Source organism: Megalops cyprinoides, chromosome 7 (assembly GCF_013368585.1).
Source record: "Megalops cyprinoides isolate fMegCyp1 chromosome 7, fMegCyp1.pri, whole genome shotgun sequence".
In the NCBI taxonomy this organism is placed as follows: Eukaryota; Metazoa; Chordata; class Actinopteri; order Elopiformes; family Megalopidae; genus Megalops; species Megalops cyprinoides.
This window is the reverse complement of record NC_050589.1, coordinates 16422373-16440235: the sequence shown is the minus strand read 5'-3', so window position 1 is coordinate 16440235 and position 17863 is coordinate 16422373. Positions and strand designations below refer to the sequence as shown.

Genomic DNA, 17863 nt, shown 5'->3' with positions numbered 1-17863 from the left:
TGAAGAAGGTAGGTATGCTTGAGTTCAGCATGCTCAAGAGTAAAGCAACAGCCAGTGGCTTTCCCAGGATTTGCAACCCTCTGATACTATTTCAGTCCAGTTGGCATGTGAGTTTCTTGGTCTCAGGATTCCACTGTCTTTTCGTCCTCTGTGGATGATTCCAACTGTGGTTTTGACAGATGGACAAATGTTTTCTGGCTTAACCGTCTATAATCATGAACAATTTGAAAAACAACGACAAATGAACTATGCTATTTTTCACATTAATCTTTGATTTTTTTTGTGTGTGGGAATCCCTCAGAGCATTGTGCCAAGCTGCTCTGGGATATTTGGGCCCTTTTTGACCTGCTTTCGGGGAAACTTAGGCCAGACCAGTACCTCAGTGGTGGATTAGGAGGGATTTGCTGTTGGGGAAATTACAGCTCTTCGCCTCTATATAGTGTGTGGATGTGTAGTGCAGCCAGTTGGACTGTAATTCTGTTCAGTGAAAAAATGGAAGGGTTCGACAGGTACAAGAATGCCCTGCGTGCAGGGCTTCCCTCAGATGCTCATGTTTGTATTTAATTAGGGCTACGGGTGATTGTAGAGCCTGTATAGAAAAAAAAAATATTTTTCAGCCATATCCCATTTTGCTTTTGATCTTGCAAGTAAACCTACCCTCTTTTTTAAAAAGGATCTCAGCTCTCACCCACCATGGCACACCCTTCAAGGTTACTGCTGATGCAATGAGTGGGGACACAGTACATTATTTATTTAGTGCTGTTCATTACATAATCTTACTGAAAAATAAAAACTAAAGATTAAACTTTGAGGAATGTTAGTGTATGTGCATGTGTGTGCATGTTTTTATGCACGCTAGCGTGTCTGTGTATGTGTGTATCCTTGGCTGAAAGGAGCTCATGACACAACGATGAGACTCAGAGCTAAGAGACCTCAGTGAAGATCAGCTCTGATTAGGCAAAGACCAACTGAGACCAAACGAGCCCTTATTGTGGCATTAACATCAAAAAAAGGTGAAGGCTCTGCACTGCCGATGAGGACCGAACCATCTAATTATCCTCTGGCATGCCAGCCTCATCATTAACATGATAATTATCCAGCATATGCAATTACTGCATCACCTCGGATTTGGGGGATTTTTTTTCTTCAATGTAGTGATACAATAAATAAACTATTACTAATCTGCTGAAAGAACTCTTCAAGGTAATATGCCAGTGGTTGATTATATCTGACTCTTGGTTGCTCTAATTAGCTTTATTCACCAAAAGCAGAAATCAATAAGATCACTCCTCTATGTTTCCCTTTATGTGTTTACTTAATTAATTAGGAGCAGCTTCCCAGGAGTACACTTGAGAAACAAGGGCCCAAAGCAGTAGACAGAGGATGATGCATTTTACAGCCTCCTCCTCTCTAATCTATAGACCATTGAGCCCTTTTCTTTGATCTCGCTAAGCACAACATGCTAAGTCCACTTTTTAATTACTCTTGTGTTCTTAGACTGGCTCAGATTGAGATCGAAGTTCTCAACTTGTTTGCCTGCCTATTGAGGTGTTGACTCAAAGCAGCAGCTTGTGGATACCACCAGCATCCAGCAAAATGCACAGAGCGGGATGCCAGAAATATGCACACATGCACGCTCTTTACCTGATATGAATGTGTGTGTGTTTATATGAGTGTGTGTGTGTGTGTGTGTGTGTGTGTGTTTGTATGAGTATGTATCAAACTTCTAAACTTACAGGTGATGAAATTATTCAAACAACTTGACAAAACCCTGACAATTTTTTTTACATTTTATTGGGGAAATTGTTGGCTTTAGGACGTAAAAATGATAAATTTATGGTAATTGTAAATGTAAAATCACTAAAATGTGAACAAAATGTACTTACATGATATGTACATTTTACTAATTACACTTTGCCTCCTTCAGTGTGCTGGCATTTTTCTCGCTGCGGCCGGCCACTCACTTGTCTCCTGTCGTTATGGGCGAAAATCTTCAAATTAGCGGATTTCATTGATCTGAGGATTAATGGCAGTGGAGTGACTGTAAAATAAATGACAAACGTGGCCAACGAACTGGAAGTGAGAAGTAGGAGATGAGCCTATTCGGCTTCGCTTTGTCACCACTGTGAAATGTAATTACAGGGACCGCGCAGACAAGGACCACAAAAGGACCTGGTTTGCTGTTAACACACTGATTCTGTGGGGAGAGATTGAGAAGAGGAGGCGTGGCCTGCAATTTCTTGGCTGTGAAGGAAAAACCTCCCTAGCACTGGGCTGTAGCCAGGCACTCAGTTTTTATGTTCTTCTCAAAGGTGCTGAGATATACTCATGTAATCATTATTCTGGGGCTGAGAAGACACTGAGGAAACTGTGTAGTAAGCAGGAAGTGCTGCAGTATGCTTTAATAGTGTAAGACTTTACAGCCAGAACAGACGGGCTGTGGAAGTTTTTTAAACATTAAATTTAGCTGTCTCTCAGAGCAGATACCCTTCAGGTTGTGGATGAGCGGTTGCATCGCCTTGGTGATTCTGGCATTTAATCTGACTTGGAAAAACAAAGTATTGAGCAGTCAGTCTTTTCTGATGGCATAAACTAATAAAAGCTGAAAACACTGAGCAGGTTTGTGGACAATTGGCAGCCGGACAGCTAATAGACAGCATTGCAACTGGGTATTGGAGATGTGGTGTGTGTGTGTGTGTGTGTGTGTGTGCGTGTGCTCATGTGTGTTGGAGCATATTCTATTCATGGAAAATATTCTGCATTAGTAAACCAGGTATAACAATGTATACTAATCAGCACAGCAGGAGAAATTCATTTTTCTTCACGGATTTTCGCCAGGACCCTGAGAATGCCTTTCATGTCCGGAAAGGCCTTTGGCGCTCATACAAAAGGCCCAACATGGGAAGTTATGGTTAGAGAGGGGTGATGTAATGGAATTAGGCAGTGTGGTCAGCGCACAAAAAGCCCATTCTGCCACTTCTTCTCAACATAGCAGCAGGTGAGAACGGAAGGGAGCGGGGATCAGGAGAGGACCAAAAGCGAGGGGGTGGACCTCGCTGGAAATGCCGGGCCCCGGGCAGGCGCAGCCAGCGGCGTTGTAGGAGTGCTGGGGCCCGGCGCTTTGATTTCCTCTCTTTCATTTCTAAACGGTCGGTGCCTGCCTGTTACCTGGGAGCTCACGGGCCCCAGTGCCAACAAATTGTTGGGGTAATTGGCTGAGCTGTCAGACGGACAGGCTAAAGCAAACAGAGCACGCACCAAGCTGATAGCACGGCAATTAAGCCGGTGGAAGAGTGGGAAAAAGCGCAACAAAACTCAGAGACAGGAGGGGAAACTGCTTTGAACAGAGGGATCCAAGAGGTTAGCTTGAATTCGTTTGACTCTTCAGCAACATAGACTGGCTGCTGCATACAGAGAGACTGCTGGTTCCTAGCTAGATGGGCATAGAGACACGGATTACACGGATGTTTTTTCGTTTTGTTTTTTTCCCCCCAAGTGTTCTTTCTTTTTTTCGACAAAACAACATATTTTATGCTTACCAAGTAATTTGTTGTATCTCGCCCCCATTTCACTCAAATTAGAGTAAACTGTCTGGCCTGCTGCCGAAGAGTTGTCGCTTTAACGGCGCCCGCGGAAGGCCACCGGCGTGGGACGGGCCAATGGAATCGCTCCAGAAGAGGCTGCCTGAGCTGAAAAGGAGTCAGGCAAATTAGCAGGGCTGACTGGGCAGACAAATTGAAGGTCAGAGCACCAGGACCTCGCCTGGCTCTGCTGCTGACTTCACCGTGGCACGGAAGAGCCCAATCCCATCCCTCGCGCTGCTGGGGGTATCGGTGTTCCTCTCTGGAGAGGAGCGAAATCAAAACGAAAAGGGGGCGCACTCTCAGCTTTCTCAGTGAGAGTGCACATTGCATCAGCTGGGATTGCTATTTCCTGGTGCTGTCCCAGACTGACACTGACTTGTAGCCCCCTAAATACTGCCCCCACCAATCACCATCTCACCACCTCTTGCTTTGAGCCCCCGCTAGATCACGGCACCCAGGAGGATACTCTGTTTCCACTGTGCGGAAGGGAATGTCAGTGTTAATTTCCCCTATTCTTTTGTTGGGTTTGTTTGTTATCTGTGTTCTCCACACGCCGTCCAGGCTGTCTGTTATCCCTGTTGGCCTCCGAATGCGCCTCGCAGAGCCTCCATGTTTGTTTGTCATCCCAGATCGTTCCCCGGTGCTCTCTGCATGTCTGTCCAGTTTCAGACCCAAGCATTTACGAGAGTACTGGGATGTGACAGCCCTCTCCCAGATGCACTGACGTGACACTGCTTCCACCCGGCGTGCCTGGTGCCCTGGAGATAGCGGGTGGCTCGGTCATGCCTCTGCTCTCGGTATCAGTTGAGTGGCTTTCTGATTTTTTTCCTCCTAGATGCCATCTCCTCCCTCAACCCCTCCCTGCCTTGAGGCCAGCAGTGAAATCTGAGGAACACAGCTTCTGTATTCGGAGACAAATATTTACAACTGATCGCTCACTGTCCATTTAAGCACCATGCCTTATGCTGCACGGCTTGAAGATTTCGGGTTTGATTGGGTCACAGCACCATACTGCACAGACAAACCGTATCTGTAGCAGTTCGCATTTTAATCAATTCTTTGAAGTTTGATTAAGTCGCTACCAATGATGTGTAATGTGGAACAGCTTGCGGGTTTCTGGATGTTCAGACATTGAGTCACTCGTTTGCCAGCTTAGCCCTGATTTATTATTTGCATTACGATCATTTCTGCGCCAGCTGATTCCCCTCAGCGCTCCTCGCTGAGAATAAGTGAAACTGAAATAAAGGTCCTCATGTCTTTTCACACGATCGCATCTTGACCGATTGCCAGACATGATAATAACCTCTCCACTCCTCGAATAGGGAATGAGCCAGCCTGGTCCCGGTTAGGGACTGTTTAACTTCGGGACGTGTCTATTTGTAGATGCCCGGTCCTCTTGAGCTACCTCCTAGCAACCTGCTTTCCCACTGTGAGCTATGGCACCACCCCTTTCCCTATCCCCCATGAGAAATTTGCGCCATGGCTCACAGCACTCAATACGCACTCAATAAACCACCAGCAGAGAGTATTGAATGATGGGCCAATCCAACTCCCACTCGTTTTACCCGAGCACGCCATGGTAATATTTATTGATTGGTCGGGAGTGTGACGCTCCGTGATCTACTCCACTCCCCTTTCCATCTCCACAGGGAAGCAGTCCAGTGAGCGACAGATGAATGCACACTATTAGAAAGGCATCAGTCTGGCTGCGCCACATTCATCACAATGATACTATGTGCTGTTGCCACGGAAGTTTCACTCCATTCCCAGACCCCTGCCTCCCCCCACCAGCTTTAGAATTACATTACTGATTAAACTGCAGCATGGTATTTCACCCCCTTTTTTACAGGTTAGAGACTTGTAAATGTGTAGAGAGCTCTCTCCGTCTGCTTATTTCAGATATGCAGCCTAGACTCTCAAGCCCCTGTATGAGCTAAAGTTGCATCGTTCATCTCATGCGTGGCTCAGTGGCGCCTCCGATTCAGAGCCTTAGTGAGGTAAGGGCGCTCCTGTACCACTGCTCTGCCATGGGATTGTGTTTCGGGGCAGCGTGGGTGAGCGTGTCCTGACGTGCCAACGCACATTTAGACGTCCACGACTCCAGCCAAGGGGAAAGATAAACAAACCATGAAAAATACATGAGGACCAGTCTGGCCGAGGCGGGAAAATTATGCACCGCAATTGGCGTTATTTTTGTACATGAATTCTTCTATTGGGAGAAGGGATCACTTGAAGGGACTTTTAAAACAATTTCAAACAAGAGATTCTCATCAATTATTTGGTATATACATCATTATGGAGTTTGTCTGCAAAGATGTGAGCTGAGCGACTGTTCAGTGATTTTTTCAAGCCAAGTTGAAATTCACTGTGCAATTAATGTTTAGTCTGCTGCTCTGAATTATTCAGAAACATTACATGAGGTCACCAGCCAGGGAATGCACATTGCCAAAAGTTTTCCTCCCTCTCTGACTTTCATTGGAAGTAAAGGGGTGCCATTATGCAAGTACCTTACACAACGCCAATCAGTTGGGATTCATGGAGGGGGATCTGTTTGCGGTGGGCATGGGAAGGCGCCCTGAGTTCTGTTTGGAGGTTTAGATGGAGTTCTTGTGGGGTGACAATGGGGAAGCTTGACTTCGATGCGCTTTTGGCCAGTCCTGGGCATTGGATCTGGACACAAAAACAGCGAGAAGCAGAGACCCGGCCGGCAGGGATGCAGCAAAGCCAGTCGCGGGGCTTGGCGGTGAGCTCGCTTTAATTGGTGGATGCACAGACGGTGCCGTTGGAAACCTCTCTCTGTTTTTTTTTTCTCTTTTTTTGTTGCTCCCCATTGCTGGCCGCAATCTGGAAAAAGTCCCGGGTTTGTGAATCAGAGATGCTCATTCATACTTGACAGACCTTTGGAAAGGCTTGCAGCATAGTGCTGCTGAAGCAGGAGCTCCTAGATCTGCTTGAAGAGGAAGGGAATGTTATTGTGTGTCACCGTGCCACAGTGAGCCTCTAAAGGTGCAATTTAATGAGTAAATCATCCAGCCATTTGAACAGTGTAACGTGGTTTGTGAAGTTTCAAACTATAGCACTCAACACCATAGACATTGACTTTCACAAATAATTCAGGGAGATCAAAACATTTTTATTGTGATTGTTGATTATATTTTTTGTGATTATTACCTAAGCGTAAGCTGCTTATATGCTTTTAAGGTGAAGACAGACATTGCTCCACCCTGAATAGGGATAAGCTCAGCACTGCAGTCTTTCCATTGACATTAATCTTAGGCTGGCTGGACTTATCTGCTGTCAGAGAGGTTGAGTTTTCTCAGCCTGTCAGCTCATATTTGTTGCGCGCACTGACCAGGCACGCAGGCGAGGTTCTGTGTCTTTATGCATGACCCTTTGAACCTGTTCCAGAGTACCTGAAGACACAAGCAGTCCAGCTCAGCTGTTTGTGGGTTTACTTGGCACTGAGGCGATGGTTGTGCCAGGGGACAGCGAAGCAACAATTGATGGGGGATGGGGGGGGGGGTGCACAAGGGAGAGCTCACCCTTGGTCGGAACCCAATTCTGCGCTATCAAATACAGTGGGCAAATCGATAGCGTGTGCAGTACGTGACATTGCAGCTCTTCGGAGGGTCGTCTCACCCTCCAGTATTCTGATGAGCTGAAAATAAACGCTCCACTGACAGCTGGCTTGCCGGTTTCCCCCTTCTCTCCCTGGAAGGTGAGATGGGAGAGAGACAGAGAGACAGAGAAACCTGGAGGTACAGGGGTCACCGAGGTCAGCAACTGCCAAACGCTGCACCTGATTTTTACCCTGACTGAAAAGCTGCTTTGTGATTGATACAACATTTGGACGTAATGTGTTTATTTGAGGTCTCTGAGGGAGAGAGGAAATTATTCCTTGCCTTGAGAGTTTTCGTAGTGTGATTTTAGTCCTTTTACTGTGATTGCTTGTACAGTATTTCCGCATGGATAATGGAGAAGTGCACTATGGGAGCCCCTGGGGGGTTTGAAACCACTTCACTCCAGCGCCTCAGTTCTTACGACCGCTCTGTCAAGATCAAATGATTTTATGCTTCTTTCCTAGGGTTAGAAATAGGTCCCATAGGATTCTCCACAGTAAATACAGAGCCGATGTGGACCGGGCCCATTAGCTGAGGGACATGTTTTAACGAAAGGTGGATTTAGCTGTTGAGAGGCTATTATTCGGCAGTGTTTTGTGCTCTATATTTAGGTCTTTGTATTTAATGTGCAACAGAAGTGTGAAATTAATGTGAGATAATATTTTGGCCACTCACAGCTTATGTGAGGAGTGCAGCAGGGTTTTGGAAAAAAAAAAGTCAGTGAGGGTATAGTAATGAAAGGCTTTGGGAAGATGGTTCGCAAGGCTAGGTCTGCTGGAAGACATGATTAACGTGCTCTCAAATCTTAATGCATATTTTTTAGAGCATGGTGTCTGCCATGAGTCCGAGCTGAAAAAAGACATAAATTGAAGGTATATCTGATGCTTCAAGCTTTTGGGGGAAAAAAGGCCCAGAGAATAAAGATAGAATGCTCTCTTTTTAGGAATAAATTATAACCTGCGGTTACGGTTATGAGCCACAGGATGCCATTCCTTATGACCTCCCTGAAACCTGTACAAATTGCATTTTTTTTTCAAAATCTCTGACATAGCCAAGAATATTCTGTAGGGATTTTGAGAACTTCTTCCCTGACACTGTGAACTGGTCCGTGTCAATGGCTCTGGGAGAAGGGAGGGGATGTATAAACCCCATTCATCTGAGTCAGACCCCAGGTGGTTTACTCTCGCTGTTCAGTGTCTTTTCACCACAGATCCGGTTTTGCGTCCGGCTCATGTTACTTGTCTTGTGTGCCGAGTCAATTCCATTTCTTTGTATCAGTCGTCAAAGACCGCATAAATCCAACTCTGGACATGAGGCTGTAATTTAGATGAAACATCTCCAGTCTGTCCGTGTCATAAAGTCCTTTTCTTTATTGAGAAGGACAGTAGTTAAAATAACATCAATTACGCGAAGGTCAGTAGGAAATAGTGGCAGTGGTCCAAGCTTATCTGTTATGTATGTAGAGCGGGGTAAATCACTGGAGCTTCAATCATAACCATAGTGACACTGACCACACCAAATGAACATAAACACTGATGTCAGTGGTAATACAGATCATTAATTTCAATTGGCTCTCGTTAAGAAGATCTATGAGGGGGGTTATGTGATGTCATAGAAGCTGAAGGGTTCAAGTATGAAATTCAATTAAAGTTTGTAAATAGGGCTGCAAGGTTTTATTCAATATTCACCTCAACTGAAGACTTGCATGCCTTTATGCTTATTCAAGTGAAAATTAAAAACCAAGGCTCCAAATTATAATGAATCTTTTAATCAGATGGATGTGAAATAACTCAGGTTTATTCGACAAATGGATAGAGGGCAGTAAGCGGACAGAAAGCCATTAAAACACCATCTGAAATAGAAAAGATGTTTGGGGTTTTTTTTTGTTCCACAGAAATATCTGGTCATTAGAGGGAGGGAATTTTAATTAAATCTCTGCAAGTGTAGGAGTCTCTGGGTCTCCAGGATTAAGCAACGGGCCCAAAATGACTTCACCCTCAAAAAGAATTTGAGGTAATAACAAGAAAATGGGCTTTAAAACGGAATAAACCCTTTAATCCAACTTTAAACACAGATAAACACTTCATCTGGAAAGGGACACACTGTGCTGCACGCCTACACAGAGCACTGTCCTTGGAAAGAGTTTGTCCCCGCCAGTGATTGCTCTTCAAACTGTGACTTCTGAGGACCCTTGTGCAAAGCTTTTTCCACAGTCTGTAAGCAAATCTCGTTTTTGGTGGTAGGATTTTTTAAAGGCCTATGCACACCAGATTTGGCAAGCTCAAAGGAAGTTTAAAATCCCCAGTTTCACATGAATTTCTTGTAATGGAGGATTTTTAAGCATTCTGTTTGCCCACTTGTGCCTGTTCGTATTAGTTTTCGGGCCTCTAATCATTTTGCTAGGATAGATGAAAAGAGGTGGCAATGGATGAGGGTTTTTGTATTTGTTGTTGATGACTGGCCTGTGTTTAAATGGCTGTTTGGAACCCAAGGTCAGATGAGGTGCACAAGTACAGCAGCCTCTACGCAAGACCCCTCAAGCTGTGGGTACCAATCTGGGTCAGACTCACCCTCCTGGGGCTGATTGACAGGTGTGTCAATGAAAGGCATGACACCCTATACCCACTTGCTATGGGAATGCATGACAAGTCTGCTTGCGAGGAGTATATCATTCTATCTCCACCCAGTACAGGCTGATTGACAGATTTGCTGACAAAGAGCATATCACTCTATCTCCACCCAAAATAGACTGATTGACAGGTATGCTGTTGAAATGACTCCTCCTCCCACCCTGTAGTGATTATAAGGTTTCTGGGTGATAGACACAACTCTCTTGCCCTCTCTCCAGTTTCCTTGACAGGTCAACCAAGGAAGTGCACATCATTCTCTTCCCTCCCACCTTGGGATGATTGGCAGGCATGGGGTTGAAGAGCATTTCCTTACCCTTGCCCCTTCAGCTCTGACAGACAGTAATGAGGCCAGGACGCTTATTTTGCTGCACACAACCAACAGCTTTGCCAGCCGATGACAACGCAGGGGGAGAGAGTAAAACGCATCAGTGCTCTTTGACAGTTTTTTTTCTATTATTCTTTATTTTTTTATCATTGCACCATGAACCGTATCCAGGCTTTGATGTAGAGAGAAGTTTTCATTAGAGTCATGTGCTTCATGACAGCGCTACCCTTTCCACGAAGTCTCTTCTTTATTCATGTTCTTGTCAGGGTGTCTCTTCTTTATTCATGTATCGTTGAGAAAGTGGTGCATTTTTACCAAGGTGCTCACCATTTGCCTCGCCTCAGTTTCAGGAGACGTAAATGTTCTTCATGGATTCAGTGACCTTGCAACTGTTGGCCATGGCACTGGAAGGTTGCCATGTAAGTTCCCAATGGATGCACAGCAAAGTTTAAAGACATTTTAAGAGCGGCACCTGTTGCCCCTCAGTTTAGTAGTTGGTGTCGCAGGTGTGGATGGTGTAATGGCTCTTCCACGGACTGGTATCCTTGCCGGGAATTGCGTACTTGTGCATTAAGCTGCTTCATGTCAAAGAAAGTGAGATGAGCTCAGACCGAAGACTCCTTTAGTCTCAGACAATGCCACTATGACCTCCTTTGCAAGGGAAGATTTCACCATGAGTGCCACTCGAGAAACAGAGACAGACACAAACTTTATGAAAAGCGTGCATTACCACGCCTGCCCATTGTGGGTTTTTAGGAAACCAGATTAATGTAGTATTTATTATGGGCTGTTCCACTTTTAGCTCTCATGTCTAATACACGTTGGTATCATATTTTACCCTTCATTAAATGTTTGCACTTGGCAAGTGCTCTCTATAGTGGTAATCACATTAGTGATGCCAGAAGTGCTTACATAAGAGGGCCCACTGAGCGGGATCTTCTGAAAAAAGCACAAGAAGAAAAGGAACCCTTTTGAGCTTTTCAATTTAAGGTTAATGCTCCTCATAAGCTCATCTTTAGGGTTATGTGCATGTCTTTATCTAAGCAAATGTACTGAATAAAGCGACTCACTTAAATGAATGAGTAAATGAGTAAATATGTTATTGAGCACAGAGGAGGCAATGTCACAGTGTTGAGAGTCACAAGTTTGACTCCGGCACTACGTCAGTCACAATCATTGCTGAATAGGGGTATAACCACACTTGACAGGTAACTGCCTCTGTTCTAGCTGCAGGTGGCAGATTTTGGATGCCCTTAATGAGAAGAGGAAAGAATTCCCACAATGCTTCTTGGCTTCCCACTCATGTCCTGATCTAGGGTTCCTACTTTTTCTTCAACAAGACTATCAACACATTATGTAGCACACACACACAATACACACATGCACAAATACACCCACACATACAAAAGATCATACTCAAAAAGACCTTCATTTCCATAAATTTTACCCTGTAAAATAACATTTAAAGATACACAAAGGCTAAAATACACCCTGGCATTTCAACAGTGAATGTCCAGGAAGCAACATGCTTGTCAAGTCCTCTTTATTAAGAGCAAGCCACAGATCCTTGTGTTCCAAAACAGTTAGCCTATGAAACATTTAAACCCTAGTTGTGAATCTGAGCAACACGCAAAAAGATCAAATAACTGTTTCTTTGATTTGTGTGCCCGTTGATGTTTATGGTCTTGTTTTCTTTAGAGAGCAAACCTCACCTGGTCACACACAGAGTGTCAAACAGGATTGTGTCTCCGTTCCCTGAGCCACTCTGCTCTGGGGACAGGAGGGCTCCGATGGGGCTCTGATATCTGTGCGTTTGGAGGAGATTAGCAGAGACAGCCCTTGTGGGTTTTCCTCTGTCTGATAACGAGGGACTTGGGTCTGAGCCATGATGGCTTAGACACAGTCTTATCTGTGGTGACGTCCGGGCAGCTGCCTCTCAAATGATTAAGCGCATAAGCAAAATACTAGCACGGCATCTCAAATCTTTGAGTTTCCTTGATGTTGTGTGCTTATGGCACCCATACTATGAAGGGTGAGTGAATGTTGTCTCTTTTCATCAAGAGATTCTTCTGTGTGTGTGTGTGTGTGTGTGTGTGTGTGTGTGTGTGTGTGTGTGTTCTGTCTTCTCCCTTGTTCATAGATATGGGAGATTCCTTTTTTTGGGTCAGGATGTTGATTTTTATTTGAACTGCAACCAATATCTCTGGGGTTTGTTAAAGTGAGCAGAGCTCTGTGAGGATATATCTAAGAAAACATGATGTTGGATTCTGATAGAGATCACATACTTTCGTGGGGCCTCATGTAATATGTGTATGTGTGTAAATGCATGTGTGCGTGCCTGTATGTGCATACATGTATGTATGCATACTCGCATGTGTGTGTGTGTTTGCAGGCATGTGTGTTTGCTTTCACGTATTTGTAGATATGTGCAAGCGTGTATGTATTTGTGCCTACATGTGTGCATTGAATTAGCCGAGTGCTTGTGTGCGTGTGTGTGCACTTACTTGTTAATGTGTGTGTGAGTGTGTGTGTGTAAGTGCCACGCACCTCACCTCTGTAATGCCTCTTCCTCGCCAATAGCCACCGTACAGCATCTGACCAGCACTCTCATCTCCCCTCCTCTGCCGCTCCCCTCTCCACAGCTGCGTCCAGCTTCAGCTTCTGCCGGACTGCCCTGGAGCACACCGTCTCAGCAGAGGAGCTCAACTACGAGCTGCCCCGCAAGGCAGGCGGGAGCCTGACCTGGCACGACGGGCGTGGCCAGAAGTCGGCAGGTGGCAGGACGGTGAAGCTGCTGCAGCAGCCTGGGACGGAGGCCCTGCAGGTGCGTGCGCTCACCTTTACCTCTCCTCCATCTTGCTTTCGCTCTCTCCCTCTCTCTCTCTCTCTCTCTCTCTCTCTCTCTCTACCTCTTACTCTAACTCTTTTCCTACTTTGTTATGCACTTGTTCTCTCTGTCTTTATTTGTTTTCTTCCTTCTGTGTGTTAAGACTCCCTAGCGAATGATGAGTCTGCTGTGATAAAGTAAATACAGAATTACCAAACTGTCATTATCAATATGGCATCTGGAAAGGATGTGTGTATCTGGAATAGTTCTGCCATTAAAGCAGCTGCAATGGTATGGAGTGGCACTGCTGTGGCTGGTCCTGGTGGCTCAACAATTTTCTAGCATACCAAGTCTATATCTATGTGTCCCTCTGGAGTTGTTGCAGCATTCTGCAACGGACGCTTGTGATTGCTCTTTCTTGGGAGTGTGCGCTGTGTTTTGCAAGAGTGTTACTGTACTTTCGCACTTGGGAGCGTGCAGCATTTGATGCCGAATGCTCATTGCAGGAGAGCACGTGCTGCACGGAGCTGACGGCCCCTGCTTGAGAATGAGCTGCACGTAGCTGTGAACATTGCGGTCCCATGTCCCAGATAAGATGAGATCACACAGATCACACATGCCTTTCTCGTTCCTTTCCCCCTTACTGATCAACAGGCCTGTGCTTCGGCTCACCCTTGAAAAATTCATGCTTCGGTTTCTGAGATCATGCTACAGAGGTTGATACGTGCGTAGTGTGAATGCAGAGTGATATATTGTAAGGGGTTTGTGTTACTTTGGTTTGGATAGCAGCGTGAAGATCCATTGCTCTGTCCTGGGAGGAAGCAGTTCTGCAAGATTTGAGTCTGAGTTTCTCACCCATATCAAATGACAGAAAATTTTAATGCCGGATTTGTTCATTTTATACTCATGTAGAGTTATTATCGTTTCAATATGGAATACATAAAGATATTGGAAATGAACATGAGTCTGTTCAGTAGAATGACCCAAATATTTGAATGCACTATGTAGCCAAGATGTTGTCCTGCACTGTTAAATAATGCATTGGAGCGCTATTTGCTTGAAGCACTGTAGAAGGCAGAAGACGTGCATTTTTGGCTTGGTGGCTTTTAATTATCTGTTCCATTTGTATTCTCCTTTTAAGGGTGAATAAAATATTTGTGTTTTTTTTTCCAGATTAGTGTAAGGGATGCATCTTCATCATGAATTATAGAGCAGCCTGGTGGATATTTTCTTTTTTTTTACTCCCTGACAATTGTTTTCTTTCAAAGTCTTTCCAGAAAAGCATTAATGAACTGTATGTCGTTCAGACTCAATTCTTACATCCAAATTGTCACTTGGTTCCCAGAGACCAGAAAACAAGCTGTTAACCAGTCTAACAACCCCTTCTTCAAGGCCAGCTTTGGTACAGTGTCTTTTAATGGACTAAATGGTCTCTTGTTATTTGTTGTCTATATTTGCATAGATGGGCTTGCATATTATTTGAAAGGTTTGGCTGGGCACGTTCAGCTGTCAAGAACTATATATTATTTGTTCCTTTTGATACCCTGCATTGTAAAATATATTCCTCTATTCTTCCACAGATGAGTGGCATTTAATTAAATATGTTGTTGTTTTTAAATTAAATTCAATCAGTTTTATTATCCTTTTTACAAACAGTAGTATACCATAGAGATAGGGAGCCGGAATTAAGATTATTCATGTAACACATTCATTTTAATACATTGCTTAAACTTAATTAGCACGGCAGAATTAATCACAGAAGTATGGGATGCCTAAAGTATGTTTTGTTTCGTTATGGAATATGATTTTAATTCAGTCCTTTGCTCATATAAAATTGTTTTGTTTCTCCTCCCCGCAGTGAGTACTTAATGTTTGTTGAAAGCGTTTTCCATCAGTTCTTTCTTCAGAATATCAGTTTAATGTAAATCATTAATTTCCTCTCAGGAAGCACAGACCCATTAACAGGGACAACAACAATAACGAGGAATGTCGCTGTGCTGATTTTACTGTCCTTAAGAGGAAATCCAATGTGTTGGTGAAATCTACCTTCAGATCAGACCAAGACTGTCCCCTCATCAGCTGTGAGCCCTGCCTTTGGATGGCACGCTCTGAACAGTTCTCCCACTTCCAAAGTGGTCCTGCATCACGGTGCCAGGGTCGTGACATCACTCCAGCTGTTGCATAATCTTGCTGAAAGCCTCTAATCAAATGAGTATCCAGACGAGCGGCAGAGTGGAACGGTCTGTCCTAATGCATCTTCCACTGCCAGATTTAGAGACACCTCACCCGCATCGGGTAGATTCTCTTCTGCGTAGCCATTGCTTAAAGCAATGTCTGCCTGTGCCCTGCTGATTACATACCTTAATTAGGCTCAGTAATTATGCTGTCTGAGCTTAGATGAGGTAGGGACAGTGTGTGTGGTGTGCACAGATGAGACAGTCCTTTGACGCACTTTGATTTAAGGTAGTGTGAGTGAGACATTTGATCTTTCTTTGAACACAACAAGAGATAGATGTTATTTAGAATTTCAGCAACACCTCATGCCAGGGTATTATGTTGACATGTATAGTGCTTGCAGAATCACTGCATAAGACTTCAAATTGGTATTCGTTATCATTCATGAACATCCATTCCTGTTCATTACAAGGGACTTAAGCTGTCATGGAGCAAGGTGTGTTGTTCTGATGTATTGCCTGGTCTTTGACATTTTATATCTGAATTAAATGAAATGGTTTCCCATGAATGATGCAGATATTTTTGTAACATAATTGACATTGGTTTTGTTCAACAGGCCAAACTTTATGTGTTGTTAAGAGGTGGTGATGGAAAAAGCCAGATGCTTCAGAAGCTCTGGATCTGGACTTAATTACCAATCATCACTAGTGAAAAAGGATTGCAAAATTGCAAAAGGATTTGCCAGTTAATTTCAGCCTGATTTCATGAAATTCACCCCTGCATTGATTTTGCCTGTCAGAACTACACAGAACTAGATGGGTAACTACTCTCCTTAATACGCATTTACAAATGATTACCAGTGTGCATCGCACATCAGTTTAGATTCCTCACAAATGTTGCGAATTCCTAAAAACAGTTTGACTGCAGGAGTATAGAAGATGGATTCCTGATCTTTTCATCATAGATAAATAAAAAATAATGTAGCTCTTAACTCCTACAGTATAGAGAGTGACTTTTGGAGGCGATCAAATTTATTTGCATTACACAAATTGGCAAAAACACTCTGACGTTGCCACTTTCGTGACAAGCTTTTGTTCAATACGCTACTGTAGAGACTATTTTCAGGTAAGAAATAACTGATTGAATAGACCCATTATTTTGGAGTTTCAGTTGCATCTGAAGAAAATTGCACTTCTTACCCACTGTCTTGCACTGTCTTTACCCCATTGTATATTTATTCTGTTCTACACAGCAATTGGAATTCATGACTGTTTATTTGGTTCCTACAGCAAACAGTGATAGATGGAAAAGAGCTTTCACCTGTTGACTGCTCTCGCAGAAGTTAAATTTGTACCCGGGCTGTTATTTCCGAAATCAGTATCTCGTTGAAACCATATTTGACTGTGGCTGCTCCAGGTACGATATGGTGTTGAGGTGAATCCCAAGCGAACTGTGTCTGCGCATGCACGTGTAAAATTTTCCCATTTCGATGCAGGAATTGATGAAATAAAAATGCCTAAATGCTACCAGCTCAGAACAGCGCTGGCACTTTGCATTCAGCAGGCATTGCTCATTACTGCAAATCCTGATTTGAATTGCAAAGGTGGCACGCTACAAAGATTGGCCTTTGATTTGTTTAGTTTCCTCATTACCTCAGCAGGTTGCTGACCCCGTCTGCAGGAAAAACAATCTCAAAACGCGGCAATTACAAAACCCGAGACCTGTCCAGCTTATTTTAATTAAGCCATGAGTCGTTTCACGCGGGCAAAGGAACCGTCTAGCAGGTCTCTGGCAGACTAGTGATTTCTGTCGATAATGGAAGCCAGGAGTTTACCGGTCTTTAACCAAGGTCTGAGCTGAACACAAAACCCTCAGCCTCACATTTTCTGTAAACAGTCCTTGAAGGTTCCTCGGCTTTTACAGGATGCAAGTATCTCCAAGTGCGCTCCCATCTAATGGGGTCACTGTCTAAAACCGAGCGCTCTGGAGAATTACCCCTGGCTACAAACCAGGTGAGGCATAAACATAATAAATATTGCAAAGGAAAGGATGTAGGAAGCATCTACAATTCAGATTTTCTTTGTTCGGCGGCGGTTTGTTGGGCTCTCGGGGGTCAGATTCGGACCGGGACAGGACCAAAATGAGGACTTGAAAGTGAATAAGGGAGGGAGAGTGTCCCCGGCGCTGGTGACATTGCCTCCGCAGAGTGACTGACATGCATTTCTGCTCAATGTTCCCTGGCTAATTGGCTGTGTCTTTGATCAGCGGCGAGGGGAGGGAAGGGAGGGGTGCGCGTGTCGTCCAAGGTGCTTCGGAGGGGCCTTGTGGAATTTTAAGAAGCCTCCACACTCCACGGCTGGCGCGCTAATCCTGATTCAGCTCCCTGGGGACCGGGGGAGCCACTCAGACAAACACCGACAGCTCCACGCTCAAGGTCGACCATCACCGAGGCTGAGACCGGGAGGAGAGGAGAGAGGGGTGAGAGGGTTAGGAAGGATAAAATAAGAATGAGATAAAACGGGAAAGGGGGAGAGGAAGCGGGGCCGTGTATGGGAAATGGAGGAAGAGAAAGGAGGGAAGGGATAGAGCTGTGGCGGGAGGGAAGATGAGGAGGGAGAAGAGATGAGAGATGGGAAAGAAATGTGGCGATTTGAAAGAGTGAGATAAGAGACGGGAACAAGATGAATGTTCCAAGAATGAAG

The 17863-nt window shown here is 44.5% G+C and overlaps 1 protein-coding gene across 1 annotated transcript in view; it reads left to right on the top strand.

Annotated features, from left to right (window-relative positions):
* The window catches only part of samd10b (sterile alpha motif domain containing 10b), a 37775-nt gene that overhangs the window by 6348 nt on the left and 13564 nt on the right, over window positions 1–17863 (top strand). Inside the window, exon 2 of the mRNA XM_036534223.1 lies at window positions 12802–12983. Coding sequence (XP_036390116.1) covers window positions 12802–12983 — 182 coding nt within the window. The remainder of the gene's footprint in view (window positions 1–12801; window positions 12984–17863) is intronic.